General features: G+C 41.1%; 1 protein-coding gene across 1 annotated transcript in view; it reads right to left on the bottom strand.

Annotated features, from left to right (window-relative positions):
- Positions 1 to 17,520, bottom strand: part of ITGA8 (integrin subunit alpha 8) — a 216,396-nt gene that overhangs the window by 19,851 nt on the left and 179,025 nt on the right. Inside the window, exons 24-26 of the mRNA XM_080672065.1 lie at positions 15,134 to 15,239; positions 12,589 to 12,747; positions 1,123 to 1,263 (exon numbers count right to left, since the gene is read on the bottom strand). Coding sequence (XP_080528191.1) covers positions 1,123 to 1,263; positions 12,589 to 12,747; positions 15,134 to 15,239 — 406 coding nt within the window. The remainder of the gene's footprint in view (positions 1 to 1,122; positions 1,264 to 12,588; positions 12,748 to 15,133; positions 15,240 to 17,520) is intronic.

Genomic DNA, 17,520 nt, shown 5'->3' with positions numbered 1-17,520 from the left:
ACACAATGATTTGATATTTGTATGTATTGCAAAATAATCACCACAATAAGTCTAGTTAACATCTGTTTCCATACAAAATTACACATTTTTTTCTTGTGATGAGAACTTGTAAGATTTACTTGCTTACAGCTTTCAAATATACCATGTGGTATTATTAACTATAGTCACCATGCTATAATTACATTCTCAGGACTTAAATCATTGCTTTGTGTTCTATTCCTTCTGGAAGCCTTTTAAAAATGATACTATTTAGAATTTTGTTAAATTATTTTAAACTCAATAGCATATCAATTCCCTACTCTTACATTTTTCAAAACGTTACAGTGTCATAAAAATGTACAGGGACTCGAATCATATAATCTGCCAACTGATATAGCTTTTGCCATGTAATTTCAGGTTCTTCTATTATAATAAACATTCTTCTCTTGACTTAAGTTTAATTAATCAAGTTAGACTTGCTCATTGTACTTTCAGTCCATTTCCATGTTTGAAACTTTTTAAACTGTCAAGATGAAATAAATGAGTGCCAGAGCATATTCAAGACATACATTTTAAAAAGCACCCATTTAACCCCTTTTAAGTGTATAGTTCAGTGGCATTAACATTCACATTGGAACAAGCGGAAGAATTGAATCAAAAATGCCGATTCAGGAATGCTGTCCACAGTTTTACTAAGTGCTGACTCAGCTCAGACTAGATCAACCACAGACCTCAGTGCTAAGATACAGTTTTTTGGCCCAGGAAACCTGAACGCACCATTCTCAGCTGAGATTCAGGGGCGGGGGCTCACTTAAAACTCTCACCAGTGCAGTGTCTGGGGACAGGCTAACAACCAAATCTTTATGTTCTTGAAATACATTAACAGTCACATTTTATGTTTACGTCGCTACTTCTCCAATGTGGCCTCCATGACAGGTTTAGAAGAATGAAAATGCTGCATTGCAAATACTCATTAGTCCTCACAGAAGAGTCACTTTCATTTCTCGCAATACGTGCTGATAAAAAATGTTAGGCATATCTGAGCATTAGAGGATGAAAACCATTACTGGAGGTTAAAGCCACCTGGGCTGGGAATTCTGTCCAGTCCAACCTTCCCTCGGTGTGCGCACTGACGGGACTCACCAGGACTTTTGCGGGGCTCTGTCTGCGGAGCTGGGGCACCGGCACTGGCACTGGCACATCTCTTTTCCTGACAAGATGAGGGATGGTTGAGTTTTGCAAAAAGGCACTCAGTTCAGGAGTGTCCTTTGGGGGAGCAGCAAGCTGTAAACAGAAAGCAAGAGGTCACGTACAATCACCTTAACACTTGTTACCTAGCCTCGAACTCCAGGCAATTTTTTTCACAACTGGATGTGATTCATATTGGAATTCAGACATGCTTTCTTTTACCAGCAGCATTTCCAGCAGCAAAATGAACCCCATTCATAAGGAGCAACTTTCCATTCTCCAGTTACAGGAATCATGAGGCATGGAAATGCACCTTGCAAGTGTGTCTTATGAAGATAAGACTTGAAGCAGAAGTGATTTCCCCATAAGGATAGAAAATGTGGCGTGACTTTTCAGGCTTGAGTCATTATTCTCTCCTTACTTCTCTCTCTCTCTCTCTCTCTCTCTCTCTCTCTCTCTCTCTCTCTCTCTCTCTCTCAGTTTTATATACATATATGAAGTTTCCATGTGAAGAAATGGATCTTGAGGTGGCAGAAAAGTGAGGGCTGACCACGGGGCACTGATGTGGTCTGAACCCCACACTCCTATTGTAAGAAGTGCTCCCTCAGGAAAGAACCAGGTTCTAATGAAATGATTTTTCCTAATCATGTCCAATGAACATTATGCCATAATAAAGTTTGTTTTCAGCCCCAAATTGGTTTTGCAAGTGTTCTAGAATTTATGACTTTATCTCAGGCTCCAGGCTGGCTCATCTGATGGCTCAATCCATATTTAGAAAGTTCCAATAAATTACACATAATATCTCATTAACATTATTTTTTTTAAAAAAAAATGTTTTTATTGATTTTAAAGAGAGAGGAAGGGACAGTGAGAAACATCAATGTGAGAGAGAAACATCAATCCGCTGTATCCTGCACGCCCCCTACTGGGGATCAAGCCCAAAACCCAGACATGTGCCCTGACCTGTAATCGAACCCAACCTGTTGGTGCATGGAATGAAATGACACTCAACCAACTGAGCCATACTAGCCAGGGCCCCATTAACATTCTTTATTTTAGACTAACTAAATACAGAACCCTAATTTTCTGCTCCCATTCCCTTCCGACAAACACATCTTCTTTTATGCAGGTTGTGTGTTTTTGTAGTCACAGAAACAATAATGGTATGCTCATATCTGTGGGATGAGAAAAGACATCCTCACATGCAGATGTAGGATGCACCACAAAAGATGAAGTTATAATGCCCAATATGTCCTAAGAACTTAGAAAAATCTACTGGACAAAGATAGAGTCCAGACTCCTGAACAGTTTTTTAAAAATTATGTAGAGCTACATATAATTTAGAAAGATATAAAATCTTAGTAAGGGGAAAAGGCAGATTACAAGATAACATATATAATAAGATTATATATTTTAATAAAAAATGAATGTACACTTACCTTGTATATCTAGAAATAGAAAAATAACCTAGAAGAATAGTCAGTGGTAAATATTGCCAGTGGTAGAGATTTAATGATATTAAGGAAGTGTTGTTAATTTCTTTTTAGGTATGATAATGATATTATGGACTCTTAAAGAGTATCCTTAATTCTGGCAATGTGCAGTGAAATGGAGTGATAAATTAATGCATAAATAAATAAGAAACGTAACAGTAGTTGGGTGGTGACATTAGTAGAAATTTAAATTTTTCTTCTTTAATTTTTTACATGTTATCTGACATTCTTATAATGGACATTTAGTATTTTTTAATATGAAAACAAAACATTTTTATGATTGTATTAAGAGTAAAAAAGAAATAAGAAAGTAGGAATAGCAAGTATAGTTTGGCTAAAAATGGAAGGGAAACCCTGGCAGGGTAGCTCCATTGTGCCGATATGCCAAGGTTGAGGTTCCGTCCCTCGTCAGGGCACATACAAGAATCTAATAACAAGTGCATAAAGGAATGGAACAAAAAGTTGATGTCTCGCTCTCTCTCTTCCTCTTCCTCTCTCGCTATAAAAATCAATAAAAGTATTTTAAAATGGATGTGAAAAGGGTCCAGTTCTTGGAAAAGGATGCAGAGTCAAATTATTTGCTTACTGTTCATTTTGAAGATGGAGGAAATTTAACTATGTTTGTAGGACCCAAGGAATGAACTAGTAGAGAGGAAGAGGTCAAAGATGCAGGACACAGAGGGGATACTTTAGGTAGCAAGGTTAAATTTGGAAGCTAAGGAAAAACTCTCCTTCCCCAGAGGGGACACTTTATGTAGCAAAGTTGAATTTGGAAGTAAAGGAAAAATTCCACTTTCCCTGTAAGTGTGTAAAAAACAGCAGAAGATGAGAGAGAGATGATTAGGAGTGTGTAGTTATGCAGGGATGGGTGGGCTGGAGGGAATGGGAAAATTGATCATTCAAGATTCTCTTGTTCTAAGGTCTCCTGCTAATAGTTATGCTAGAGAAGCTGAATAGGAAGAGAGTAGTGAAGGTTTGGAGAAACCAACAAAGAGAATGGGAGGTAGAGATCATCAGAATGGCAGGGAGGACTTCTTGGGAGCTGGCTGCCCAGTGAGCACTTCCTCCCATCAATCTGCAATGGTGCCCTCAGGTTAAGGGGTAGAGGAGCCTAAATGTGGGATTGTGTATGGTCAAGGTTTTCATGGCAGGGACTTGGAAGGATGGAAGTGAAGGTAGGTGAAGGAAGGGAGTTTGTAAAAGAGTGTTTCAACCAACTCATCATGGAGTCCAGGCAGTCTTGAGCATAGAATGGGTTAACTGACTAGGAAAAAGTTTTCATATCAAGTAATGAGAAATTATAAAAACAGGAGATTGAATTTGAGGCTTGGATGTTAAGTTAAATATCTGAGACTTAGAACTGAGGGAAGGGTCAGCCCCATGGACACTGGAATACTCCAGAATAATGGCAGGGTTTGGCACAGCGAGGAGTATGAGTGGCTCAAGGATACCCAATGATGGAGAGTTTGATAGAAAAACCTTTATATCATAAGATTAAAATTTGTTTAGATAGAAAATTGTGAAAGTCTCTAAGATTCCATTATATTTTTTCTATCATGCTCTGTGTTTATGTATGTGTGTGTATGTGGCTTTTACTTTAAGATTTAAAAAATATATATTTTTATTGATTTCAGAGAGGAGGGGAGAGGGAGAGAGAGATAGAAACATCAATGATGAGAATCATTGATCAGTTGCCCTTTTCACACCCCCTACTGGGGATTGAGCCTGCAACCCGGGCATGCACCCTGACCGGGAATCTAACTGTAACCTGGTTCATAGATTGCCGTTCAACTACTGAGCCATGCTGGCTGGGCTGCTTTGAGATTTATCATGTATAATTTCTTTTTTTTTTAATAGGCCTTTGGGAGATCTCTTACAGAGTTAACTCTGTAGGTAACCAAACTACAGAGAAGAGGTGCTAGAAGGAATTAGGGAGTGTTTCTTTTTTCCCAAGTTACAGCCTATTATTTTATTACCAGTAGCCCTGTGCACAAATCCATGTGCCAGTAGCTCTCTGCGGGGCCTGGCTGCTCCACGCTCACTGCCCAGAGGCTCTCCGTGTCCTGAGGCCCATCTGTGGCCAGGGTGTGGAACACTTGCATTATCGCCTCGGTGATGAAGCAAGCATTCCACCAGGCCGCTCACGCTGCCCACTCTCAGCGGCTGCCCCCCCGGGGCTGAGGGACTGGTGGGGCTGAGAGGACTGGGTGCTGCCATCTTTGTGACAGAGTGATGGTTAATTTGCATATTACCCTTTTATTAGATAGGATTATTATTATTGGTGGTGGTAGTAGTAGTAGTAGTAGTAGTAGTAGTAGTAGTAGTAGTAGTAAAATAATAGTCCAAAGAGAAGAAAACTCTTCAAATTCCTGTGTGGTTTCATTGGATGCAGCAGCTTGTGTACAAAGAACACATCCTATTGTGGTGGGTCCAGTATATCATTATCAAATATTTGTAAGTGGTATTTTAGTAAAACATAGGACTTACTCTGAGCTACAGAATGAATATCTCACACAGTGGAAGTTGATAAAACATATTTCTTTTTTTAGCAACATTATTTTACAGATAGAGGAATGCCACTCCTAAACACTATAGTCAAAAAGCCTTCAAATGGCCTGCAATCCAGTTTTCTCAAATGACATTCCAGAAATTATTTCAAAATACAGAAAACAAAACCCCCAAACAAACAAACAAACAAAAAACAAGAAGTTATCCAAGAAATGTAAACAACAGTGAAAGCCTATTTTCCAGATGAACTTTTGGAGTCTGTTTCACAACAGAGTGTGAACCCACAGGTCATGTTTTTCCTTAATCTAAAATCCTTAGAGGTGTGGAAGGCTGGACTCCCAGCACTCATGTTAGGCAGACATTCAGTTCTGAGTAACATTTGCCAAGTGCTGAGAGAAGGTGGTGGTAACCACTAAAGTATCTTCTTCAGAACAAATATGAAAATTGCTCCTTTCTGCAATAAGGAAACAATTGTTAGTAAACACGGCTCTTCCCCCAGCTGCCACTCAGATTTTGACCCCAACTGGAGTTTTCTATTTTCACTAGAGGCCTGGTGCACGAAATTCGTGCACGGGGGAGGGTGCATCCCTCAGCCAAGCCTGCACCCTCTCCAATCTGGGACCCCTCAAGGGATGTCCGACTGCCCATTTAGGCCAGATCTCAGTAGGATCGGGCCTAAATGGGCAGTTGGACATCCCTCTCACAATCCAGGACTGCTGGCTCCCAACTGCTCGCCTGCCTGCCTTCCTGATTGCCCCTAACCACTTCTATCTGTCAGCTTGATCATCCCCTAACCGCTCTCCTGCCAGCCTGATTGATGCCTAACTGCTCCCCTGCCAGCCTGTTTGCCCCTAACTGCCCTCCGCTGCAGGCCTGATCACCCCTAACTGCCCTCCCCTGCGGACCTGGTCCCCCCGCAACTGCCCTCCCCTGCAGGCCTGGTCCTCCCCAACTGCCCTTCCCTGATGACCTGGTCACCCCTAACTGCCCTCCCCTGCCAGCCTCATCGCCCATAACTGCTCTCTCCTGCTGGTTTGGTGCTCCTCCCCCTCCCACAAACTGCCCTTCTCTGCATGTCCGGTCGCCCCCAACTTCCCTCCTCTGTTGGCCTGGTCACCCCTAACTGCCCTCCCCTGCGGACCTGGTCCCCCCGCAACTGCCCTCCCCTGCAGGCCTGGTCCTCCCCAACTGCCCTTCCCTGATGACCTGGTCACCCCTAACTGCCCTCCCCTGCCAGCCTCATCGCCCATAACTGCTCTCTCCTGCTGGTTTGGTGCTCCTCCCCCTCCCACAAACTGCCCTTCTCTGCATGTCCGGTCGCCCCCAACTTCCCTCCTCTGTTGGCCTGGTCACCCCTAACTGCCCTCCCCTGCGGCTTGATTGCCCCCAATTGCCCTCCCTTGCAGGTCTGGTCCCCCCCAACTGCTCTCTCCTGCAGGCCTGGGTCCCCCCCCAACTTCCCTCTCCTGCAGGCCTGGTCCCCCCGCAACTGCCCTCCCTGCAGGCCCAGTCGCCCCCAACTTCCCTCCTCTGCCAGCCTGGTCACTCCTAACTGCCCTCCCCTGCAGGCTTGATTGCCCCCAACTGCCCTCCTCTGTGAACCCAAACAAGTGCAATGTGTATTATATTTTTCTTGTTTGTCATTTGCTTTTGGACTTCAGGTATTCCTAGTAAGCAAGAGATGGTAGACTTCTCTCGTGTAATTCTTTGCTATAATTAAAGAGAAGAAGAGACAAGCCCAGTGGGTCAGACTTCCATGTAATTTTCTTTAAGACATAATTGTTAAGAATTTGTTGGGAAGAAAGAAACCCACATTTTTTTTTAACATACTAAAAAGTTCATGCAAAGCATAACTAAAAGAATCAATTCATTCCATTAGTGATTTTGAAGCTTTTCTTAGTTGTTGGACATGTGTTTTACATTTCAGAATATACATGAGAACCTGAAAACAATCTTACAAAGTAGATAAGGCAAAGAGAAATTGACCCTGGAGAGCATATTCTTTTTGGTGGCTAAAAATTGGACCTATAGGTACTATTAAAAAGCAAAGGGTGAATTAAACGAGAGTGAGAGGTGTGAACTGTTGTGAGAGGTTGGAAGCTGTTGTTCTAGGAAGTAACAAATGTCCCTGCTTTCTGAATTAATAAGAAGCAGTAAGTAAATGGAGGCAGTTATGAAGGAGAAAAATTCTCCTAAGGATAAGACAAAATGATGCAAATTTGCCAAGCCAAGCCACTGTCTGTGGGCTCACTGATTTACCAAATAGAAAACTATTTGTAGGACTATAATCTTTGACAAACAGTTTCTGTGTCTCTGCTTTCCATGTTTGTGCTATCTGGTTGTAATTTGGGCTTCCTCTGGGAATGGTCTTGTTCAAGAGACGAGTCCTCAGTGATGACCTCCTGCTTTCCATGGCTCCAATGACAGCTCTTTATACAACACTGGCTTTCTGTCTTGTGAGGGTTGTCCTAACCTGGTCTCCATCACACCATTTCTAGCTCAGGATTCTCCTTTCTTGTACTTAAGCCCAGAATGTTGTGTTGTGATCTTAGTGCAGGTTGAATGTAAGCATCTCATTTGTCTTCCTCTCCTGGGTACAGTTTTACATTCTGTAGCCCTTTCTCCTAGCATCTCACACTTGGTGGTTCACTATGAAATCTTGCCAATTAAAAAAATTCATTATTCTTTATGCAATGCTGGTTCCTTAATAGTGCTCACTTTTTCAACTTCATCTTCTCTAGAAATCATAGCCTGTTTGCAGGACTCTCCAAACCTCAGGAAAGATTCCACCAAAATAAGAAAATTGGTAGTTTTGAAATCATTGTTTGACTGCCTTAAGAACAGTTGAGAAATACTTTACTCAACTCTAACATTTCATTCCAAGTTGGATCTAAAATGAATTTAGATTTAATAGATTGGTCTGAATGCCGCAGAGAGCTGAATGTTACAAAATGTTTTAGATGATAGAATGTGGAGAAATGGCCACATTAAAGTCCTGTTTTCTGACCTGGACCATGAAGCCTGGAGTCAGAACCTTCAAGCCGTCTGAGTATGCAGCTACGTCTATAGAAGACACAGACACTTGGTGAAGTGAAACCATCATGGGAGAAACCGGCAACCAAAACTGGAACCTTTTCACTGGAGGCAGAAGTGAAAGTAGCAGTGAAAGTGCCCACAGCACTGCCACACCCTCACATTTACTTTGGCTGTGCAGTGCACCTAGCTTTTCCTGAACCCACCATCTACCCATGATTCCACTGACCCTCCTACTCAGATATTTCAACAGTGTCAACAAAGCAGGCTAAGTGAATCTCCATGAAGCTTGATATGAGGCAAATATTTAAATGAAAAACTCACTGAATTCTAGTGGCATCTGACTATGTCCTTGCTGACTGCCCCCCTGCCCCACCACCTTAATTTAGTTGCTGATGCTCTGTATTTGGGCAACAAGGAAGGTGTATGTAGGTGAAATCTTTTGCCTGCTGTCTCCTAAAACAGCCAGAGGTTACAGAATGATGGTGGTGGTGGCTTTCAAAGGCTGTCAGTGTTTGCGCTTCAAACCCTGAGGACATTAGGCCAATTTGCTCGGATAACCAAACCGTACCAGCTGCTGTTGTCAAAACTGAGCCCCATTCAGGCCTTTTTGGACTTTGAGGTTTACGTAAGCAAAATCATATTTGGAATATACACTGAGAGGCCAGATTATTATGATCTCTGAACACATAATAATCTGGCCACTCAGTGTATATCCTATATAATAAAAGGCTAATATGCAAATTGTCCCCTCGACCAGGCGTTTGACCAGCAGGCAGGCCGGCCAACTGCCCATGTCCCCTCCCCCTGGCCAGGCTGGCTGGACCCACCCATGAACGAATTCATGCACCGGGCCTCTTATATATACACTGAGTGGCCAGATTATTATGCATTCAGAGATCATAATAATCTGGCCACTCAGTGTATATTCAACTTATATATGGGTTGTATTTCAGAAAGTGTTAAGCTAGATGTTTGGCACTCAGTATGCATTTCTCTTTAGAATTGATGTTTTAAATGGTGGTCCAGTTCTCAGGCCAGTCCACAAGCAAATCTACTTTATGCACAATATGTCTTTGGTACATAAAACTATGTATTTGCAATAAAAAATAAAGCTGGGATAGTTGCTATGTGAGTAACTTAAAAAACAAAAACAAATCATTGTGTTAAATACACTATATTAAATGCTGATACCTTTAATTAGAGAGAAATGTGGAGATTTTGCTGAGGCTATGGGGGGGTGGGCTGCAAAGTTTTTAGAGTTGGTGGCACTGGTTCCTTAGAGTGGGTGGCCTAGAAACTGCTTCTGAGGAAATCTAATGGTTTCTTTTTCATAAACAAATTTCCTTAGGAATTTGTCAGAGTTGGAAAGAGGCAGTGGAGAAGGTAGCTACTTTCAGTGGTCAGTAGTTAAAAATGAGAATATATACAGGAGGGAGACATTAACTAAAGAACTGTATGTGAACAAGAGAGGAAGGGATTTTGCTGAAAGGAAATTAATGGAATGGTTGAAGAGGAAGACATGGTTGGGGCCTCTGCAAATCCTCCAGAGGAAGTGTTTGAAAGTTGGGGTGGTAGTTTCCCCTCGGCAGGTCCATGGTTGGAGTCTTTTGGTGGCTAGTCCAGTGGGGACTGCGGCGTGCTCAGAAAGGATTCACAGAACAAGGATTGCTCACAGAGGCAGATGTTTTAAAAGGCACTTACCACTTATTACTCAACTTATAAAGAAACTGTAGAGCCAAATAGTAAGAAATTTTACCTTCATCCACCCAGATTTAATATTGGGACTTAGTTCTTAACTATACAAATATATTTCTGCTTCCCTGTTCCTTTTACTAAACCTACCCTCTCTGTACTTCTTCAAGAACCAAGTTTAAAAAATAACTTTAGGTAGTTAAAAATCAAACCATCTATGCCCTAATTTTTAAAAAGCAGCAATTATCTTTGATGTAAGAATCTGAAATTGATATTAAATTTTAAAATTTCCCAGACCAATTTTTTGAAGATAACAAGATATAATAGATCAATTGTGCCTTACTAATTTCCAACTACTTTTTAAGACAGAGAACAGATTTTAGCTTTGAGTTATCTAGGAAGAAATAAATTGCCAAGTAAATTAATAGTGACTTCATCAATAAATTATTTAATATCTTAAAAGGAAAATAATCAAGTACTCAATTGTTTATAGTTACTATATAAAATATACTGGTTATTAATTTTAAAAATATAATTATTGACAAGAGCTCATTTGGACTCTCTGGGTCATGCCTATTGAGTATAGGTCAAAGCACTGAGAACCTGAAAGTAATAACATTTCAAGTGTCCCATGAATTCAGAATTTAACTATTCATGAATTGTAATAATTAGTTACTTTAGGGAACTATTACTTTATATTGTAGTCAAATCCTCTTATAGTCACTTTCCATAGACTGAAAAAATTATAAAATAAACATAATTAAGTTGCTTTTTAAAAAATTACTAACCTTGGACAGATTTTAAGTCAAAGTCTATATGTTAAACACTAACTGGGTAGCAGGAAATACAGGTGTTTAGTATATATTACCACTCAGTTTGCATGAATCTGTCAAAAAAAGTTATCTATTTGTACTACTCCAGTCACTGTAAATGATTGTTAATTGCAAGGAAGAAAAAATAACTCACAACCAACATGGTGCACATTAAACAAGTTACATAATATATACAAACATATATAAATAGTGTCAGATATAAACTAAACATTACACTCAAAGAGAGTTAGAAACCTTCTGCATGTGCTCTAAGAACCCGTGACTGAAATAGAATATATGTGAACTGCAGAACAGGACATATGAATGTTTTAATTACTTGGATGTTCTACATTAACATTTGAAGATGTTAATTTTGTAATATAAGCTACTGTCTCTGAAGACATTGAGATGTCCATGAAAAGCAGAGAGGAAATGGAAAATAAAATTCCTGGGAGGAAGTATTTTAAATAATTCTGTGGAATACAAGTAGTCTTCTTTATTACTTCCCCATAAAGAAGGAAGCTTGATGCCCCATAAATCTTTTAATACTTAACTCTCTTTTAGTCTTCCTCTCTTTGAATAGAAGGCATGTTGGGCTGAAAAAAGAAGCCTTTCATCACAGGCAATGTCCCAGTGCCCTGAGAGTAGAGGGAGACCTGGGTCCTGGAGGCCGAGTGAGTGTTCATGAGCCTGCCCTCCACCCGTTTCTCACAGAGACACTGTGTCCCTGCAGCCCCTAGAGAATGGTCATTCTTAAATGAAGTTCTTCTGTGAGGACATCTGATTAACAAGTGGGGTTTTTTCCCCTTCATTCAAATGTGACATTTTCAAGGGCTTATGCTAATTAATTTCTTTCCTTTCCAGAAGGAACCTAAAGCCAAATTTGAATCTTAATCTGGATAGGATCAGCTCCATGGATGCTTGAGGTCCTCACTGGGTGAAGTGTGACCAGCAAACCAGGTCTGTGGCTATACCGGGGGCGGGGGGAGCGGGGGGGGGGGGCGAGGAGTGTTTACAGAGAGGCAGAGTCTCAGACCTCACCCAAGACCCTGCATTCTAGACTCCCAGGTGATTGATATTTGATTAACAGCTTGAGGAGCACGGCTCTCGGCTTCTTTATAAGCTTCACTGAAGAATGGGGTCCTGATCATTCCAGTCAGGGGTTCTCAGGGCACAGAGATGGCCATTGGCAAATTATCGCATTTCAACACTCGCTATTGGCAACAGCTGGAAAAGCAGCTTTGGCAAAGATCCTCCTGTCCTTTGGCAATATACCAAAAAGACTGTAAAAGTAGCATTTTGTACAAATTCTCCAAACCATGACATGTCTATTTATGATTTGGGTTTGGTTGTGCTGCTAGTCAAACAATATGTAAAAAGTACATGTAGAAATAGGCTAAATAAAATAGCAGGCCACCATAACACTAAGAGAAACTTACGTTTCCTAGGTGTGATATTTTAAGTTAGGTCTGGCATTTTAACTATAAAACTAAAAGAAAAGATCTGATCAATCACCATGGAGAAAACATGATTACTTTGCTTTTACTTCTTTTTATAAGCCACTGTGTTTGGTTTATTCCTTACCATTAAAAGTAAACAAATCTGCCCTAGTTGGTTTGGCTCAGTGGATAGCGTGCCAGCCCGCGGATTGAAGGGTCTGGGGTTCGATTCCGGTCAAGGGCACATACCTCGGTTGCAGGTTCAATTCCTGGCCCTGGTCGGGACACGTGTGAAAGGCAACCAATCGATGTGTCTCACATTGATGTTTCTCTCTATCTCTCCCCATCCCTACCACTTTCCGGGAAAATATCCTCAGATGAGGATAAACAAACAAACAAACAAAAAAGTAAACAAGTCTGTAGGTTAGACCAGGCTCCTACCTTTATATCCTGTGGGTTGATATCTGGGTTTGTTTGACATCGTAGAGGTCCCAAAGTTTGAATATGAAAAATATAAAGAAGAAACTCATCCCGGGCAGAGAATGGCCAGCCCACCTCCAGAAAGGTGTCACTGATGGCACTCGGTCCAATATTGTGCAACTGCAAGCAAGGAACACATCATGTTACTGTAAACACAGGCAGGAAGAGGAGCTCAAACTCCACACAGTCTGCACCCATTCTGGAAAGCATGCCTTGGTTTTATGTCATCTGGACTATGACTGTGAAAAATAGGAAATAGAGTCTCTAAAAGCAAGAGGAGCTCTGGAAGTCTGCTGGTGCTTCGGGCAGACTCTTCAACCTGTGAGGCTCTCAGAGCAGATTTCCTCCATAAAGACCACATTAACCATGTCTGATCATTGTGATGCTTACCTTAAATTTATATTAATTTAATCGCAGTGTTAGAAATGCAGTTTGAATTATATGCTTTCAAAACCCAGTTATTCTTTCTTTACACTGAAATCGCTTCTTTCCTGACTACTGACTTGTCAATTGCAACCATATGTGATGCACTCTCTTTCACCTTCTGGAAACATGGCTATCCATCAAATGCCAAAGACCTGGGCTCACCACAGTTCACTTCAAGTGCGCATTTCAAAGCTGAGCTCCTTCTGTTTTAATAAGCAAATCTCAGGGAACGAAAGGCCACATCTCATAAAGAGATGAACATTTTAAGCAAAAGAATCCTGTACTCACAGGACACAAAATAGCTTACCAAAAACACTAAGTATATTCACATTTATTGTGGTCTTAAAAATTCAAAGTTAGCAGGGACCTTTGTGTGTGTGTGTGTTTTTCACAGTTCTGACAATTGTTGTGATCAATAAAATAATTTATAATTGGTTTTCTTTATTAGGTGACCCATTTAGTTCGTGTTATCAAAACAATGTGGCAAGCATTGATAACAGTTACTAGTATTTCGAGACATGTAAGAAGCATTCGATGATTTCTTTTGGCACTACTGATTATTACCCTAAAATGTTATGATCCATTTATGCTGCCTGCCCTGAGAATGATTGAATTTGAATATGTTTTCAAACTTTATAGTTTCACCACTAGTAAGCAGAAACTAGTGCACAGGTTTAATAAATTATTTGACAACTTCCCCCTCCCCCGCCCCCCAGTGAAGCTCTTAATCCAAGTGGCCTTGGGGACCATGTTATCCTTTTGCTATCAAGAGAGCTTAAGGCACAGATTTGGACAGGGCTTCTGCTTCTGAACCACAGGCTGGGCAGATGACAGAGGCATTCCTGTCCACACTGCACAGGAGTTGATGCCTCTTCCCCATCTATGTAAACAGCTCATCAGTTTTGAAATGGCTGTATTGTTAAGTGTAGAGAGTGGAGCTTGAAATGAAAGTCATAGTCAGAATTATTAGACCAGTGGCATGGGTTACATAGGAAAGGGGGCATTAATCAAGCAGAAACCTCTGAGCACCGACCTATGAACCAGGCAGTCGTGGTTTGATTCCAGGTCAGGGCACATGCCTGGGCTGTGGGCTTGGTCCCCAGTTGGGGGCTTGCAGGAGGCAGCCGATCAATGATTCTCTCCCATCATTAATGTTTCTATCTCTCTCTCCCTGTTCTTTCCTCTCTGAAATCAATAAAAATATTTTTTTTTTTAAAAAGAAGAAACCTCAAATGGATAATGGCTTGGAATATCATTTTTACCAAAATTCAACTTCTGGTCCCTTGAAAATGAACAGGAATAACTACTCTCCACTGAGAGCATTAACTTTATTTTTAAAAAATTAAAAAATGAACTTCTAAACTAACCATTTACTGTATCTTGGCTTCTAATTGTAAAAAATTAAATGTTTCAGATGCTATATCAACAAAGCTCCTTTGTATTCACTGTTTGACATTTGAAGTGAGAAAAGATGACCAGGTTTACTCATGAGCCACTGGCTCACTTCTGGAAAACATTTTACTAATCAGCAGACTACTTTAAATCTCAGAATAAGTTATTCGTGTCTAATTGGGCTTATCAATGAACAGTAAAATTATTCTTATCTATCCACCATCCACCCATCATATACTATATTATTTACACTTTTTTTGGTATAATAGTGAATAATACATAAAAGTTCCTCTGTCTGGTACCTTTGGTTGGTGACCTTCAGTTTAGGATGTGGGTGGGTTTTAAGGATATCTGAAAATGTAAGAGTAAGTGAAATAAAGTCTAGGGAGCTAGTTAGTTTTATGCTTAGACTGTGTAAACATTAAAAAGAAAGGAAATAAAGACCATTTAACAAAGCAGAGCAGTAACAAGATAAGATGCTTTTCCCTATATAATGACTCTCACCACTACAAGCAAAGTGTCTTAAGATACTCCCCCCACCCCCTTCATTGCAATATTATAGCAGAATAGCACAAATCTGGGCAGTATGTGAAGCTCAGATTTGATGTCTTTTAAAAGGCTATGAAGCATTTATTACTCAAGAGCATAGGAATAAACCCCTAACACAGCTTCACCAGACAGCAGCTACCTCATAAACATGTTCCACCAATGGTCCAACTCCTTCCTCTTTGCGGGGTTCCTCTTCCGGTTCCCAGTTATGAATGGGCAGAACAATCTGCAGAGGGTGGGAGACTCTGAAACATGGAATGTTACATTAACTGCTGATGACGGCACATGTAAAGAATGCTTCACTAGTGTCAGTACCACAGTGCCAGGAGAAAGTGGCTCTCAATGTTTTGAATAGATATTGCCTATAAGGAAAACAGTATTGAAAGTGATGTTCAGCAAAATAACTATCGGAATGGTAAAGGGTCTGAAACATCCACCATATGCTCTAAATTACCAGTCTCTAGCTCAGAGATTGGCTATTTTACAGCATCTCATCTCATCTCTTGAGATGAATAATTTAGCACATACATACATAACATACACATACATATATCCTATCTAATAAAGAGGGAATATGCAAATTGACCGTCATGCCATAAAAAAGATGGCTGCACCCACTGTGGAGGTGGGGTTTCCATAACACAAGATGGCTGCACCCTCAGTGGAGGCTGAGGTCCTGTAAGGAGCTTTAACAAGCAATCAGCAGGGACCTGAGGCTCACCCCCCGCCCTGTAAGGAGCTTTAACAAGCAATCAGCAGGGACCTGAGGCTCACCCCCCTCAGGCCATGCTCCCCACCCGGCAGGGCTTGATGAGGGACCTCAAGGCACACCCCCCACCCGTGCCCAGGCTGGGGGACCTCAGTCCATGCACCCCACCCTGGCGGGGCTTGATAGGGGACCTCAGGCTGCGCTGTCTGCCATGGCACTGGGCCAAGGGCGCTGAGGGTGCGCTGGAGGACCTGAGGCTGTGCCCCCCACCTGGTGGGGCTTGATGGGGAACCTGAGGCTGCGTCCCACACCCTGTGGGGTTTGATGGGGGCCCTGGGGCTGTGCCTCCCCCCGGGTGGGGCTTGACAGGGGACCTGAGGCTGCACCCCCCGCCTGGTGGGGCTTGGCAAGGGTGGGGTCAGCTGGGTCTGGATCTAGCCCCACGGGGGTGGGGCTGGCTGGGTCTGGGTCTCGTGCGATTTTGAGGCGCTGCGGGTAGGCGGGGACTTGACTCTGGATCCTGCGGCATGCCCCAGACTCTGAGAGGAGGAAGATTTTCATATACATTTTACTAATTTTCTTTCATCTCTGACACTTCTATTATAGAGAAAGGGCAAATAGCAATATTAAAGTGTTTCCTCTAATTAATTCCTTTTTAATGTGCACGAATTTTGTGCACTGGGCCACTAGTGTGTGTGTGTGTATTAGATCCTGTGTAAATGTAAGTGTGAGTGTGTGTGTGCCTGTGTGTGTGTGTATAGGATATACAATTCCTACTTTGGGCCATATCAAGAAATAGGACTGTTTTGTGTGAATAAAAATCTAGAATTTTGTGTGGGTGTTAAATGTCCAGTGAAATACTTCATAGTAGAAAAATAACCACTTGTATATTCCTCTTTCTTAGATTTCTTTGGCTTCCTATTAATTCAGCCATACCTCTCAAAAGGCCAGGCCTGGAGCCAAAAGAAAATAAAGCCTGTTCGTGTTCTAAAGTTGTTTTATAGATAACTCAAGGATAAATTAAATGGTGTAATCATGTAAGCAGGATATTAACTCGATAGCTAGCTATTTTTGCCTGCAACTTACACCTTGAGAGTGAGCACTGGATGAATGAAATGCAGTACATGGCGCTATTCCATATTAAAAGCTGATTATAAACCAAATGATTATTTTCACACAATCTCAAAAAAGATGATTCTTAGGAAACCCACAATACCTTCTAGTAATTTTCAGCTAAAGATATATTTAAAAGACTTTCTAGACTTTCAGCTGAAAGTAACTTCATCTTGTCTTTTGGCAACCAGATGTCTTAAATGCCCTTTTAAGGGTATCCAATAATTAATACAGCCTCCAGCAACTTCGAACGTTATCTTTTTTTCCTCCCTCTGGCAACCTCTTTCTAAAGCAGAAAGTACACTTGATTGGGTTAAATTCTGAACCAAGGGCAAATAATTTAATGTCTGTGTCTCGATTTCCTCATCTGGAAAATTGTGATTATAAACTTTTTGGGTTGCACACCGCAAATAATTGGAAAACATCTCAAATGCTTTTGGTCAAAGTTAATTCGGGGGCATTGTCTTCTGGGGGTGGGTATAAGTATGTTTTTTAGAAAACCACAGAAATGTACTAAATTGTAAAGTATTTTGCATTCGTTCTTAAGGTATAATTATTAAATAAAAAGTGCAGGGCACAGCCTTGCGTGTTTTGTTGTTATGCCATGTGTCCTTTACCTACTTAATTTTATTAAATCCTGTTTCGATCAAACATAGGGAACTTGGTAAAAAAAAAAGTCTAGAAGATGACAGGTTTCTTTCACT

The sequence above is a fragment of the Plecotus auritus genome (genome assembly GCF_963455305.1).
Source record: "Plecotus auritus genome assembly, chromosome: 1".
In the NCBI taxonomy this organism is placed as follows: domain Eukaryota; kingdom Metazoa; phylum Chordata; class Mammalia; order Chiroptera; family Vespertilionidae; genus Plecotus; species Plecotus auritus.
Note: the sequence above shows the minus strand (reverse complement) of the source record. Positions and strands in the feature narration are given on the sequence as shown.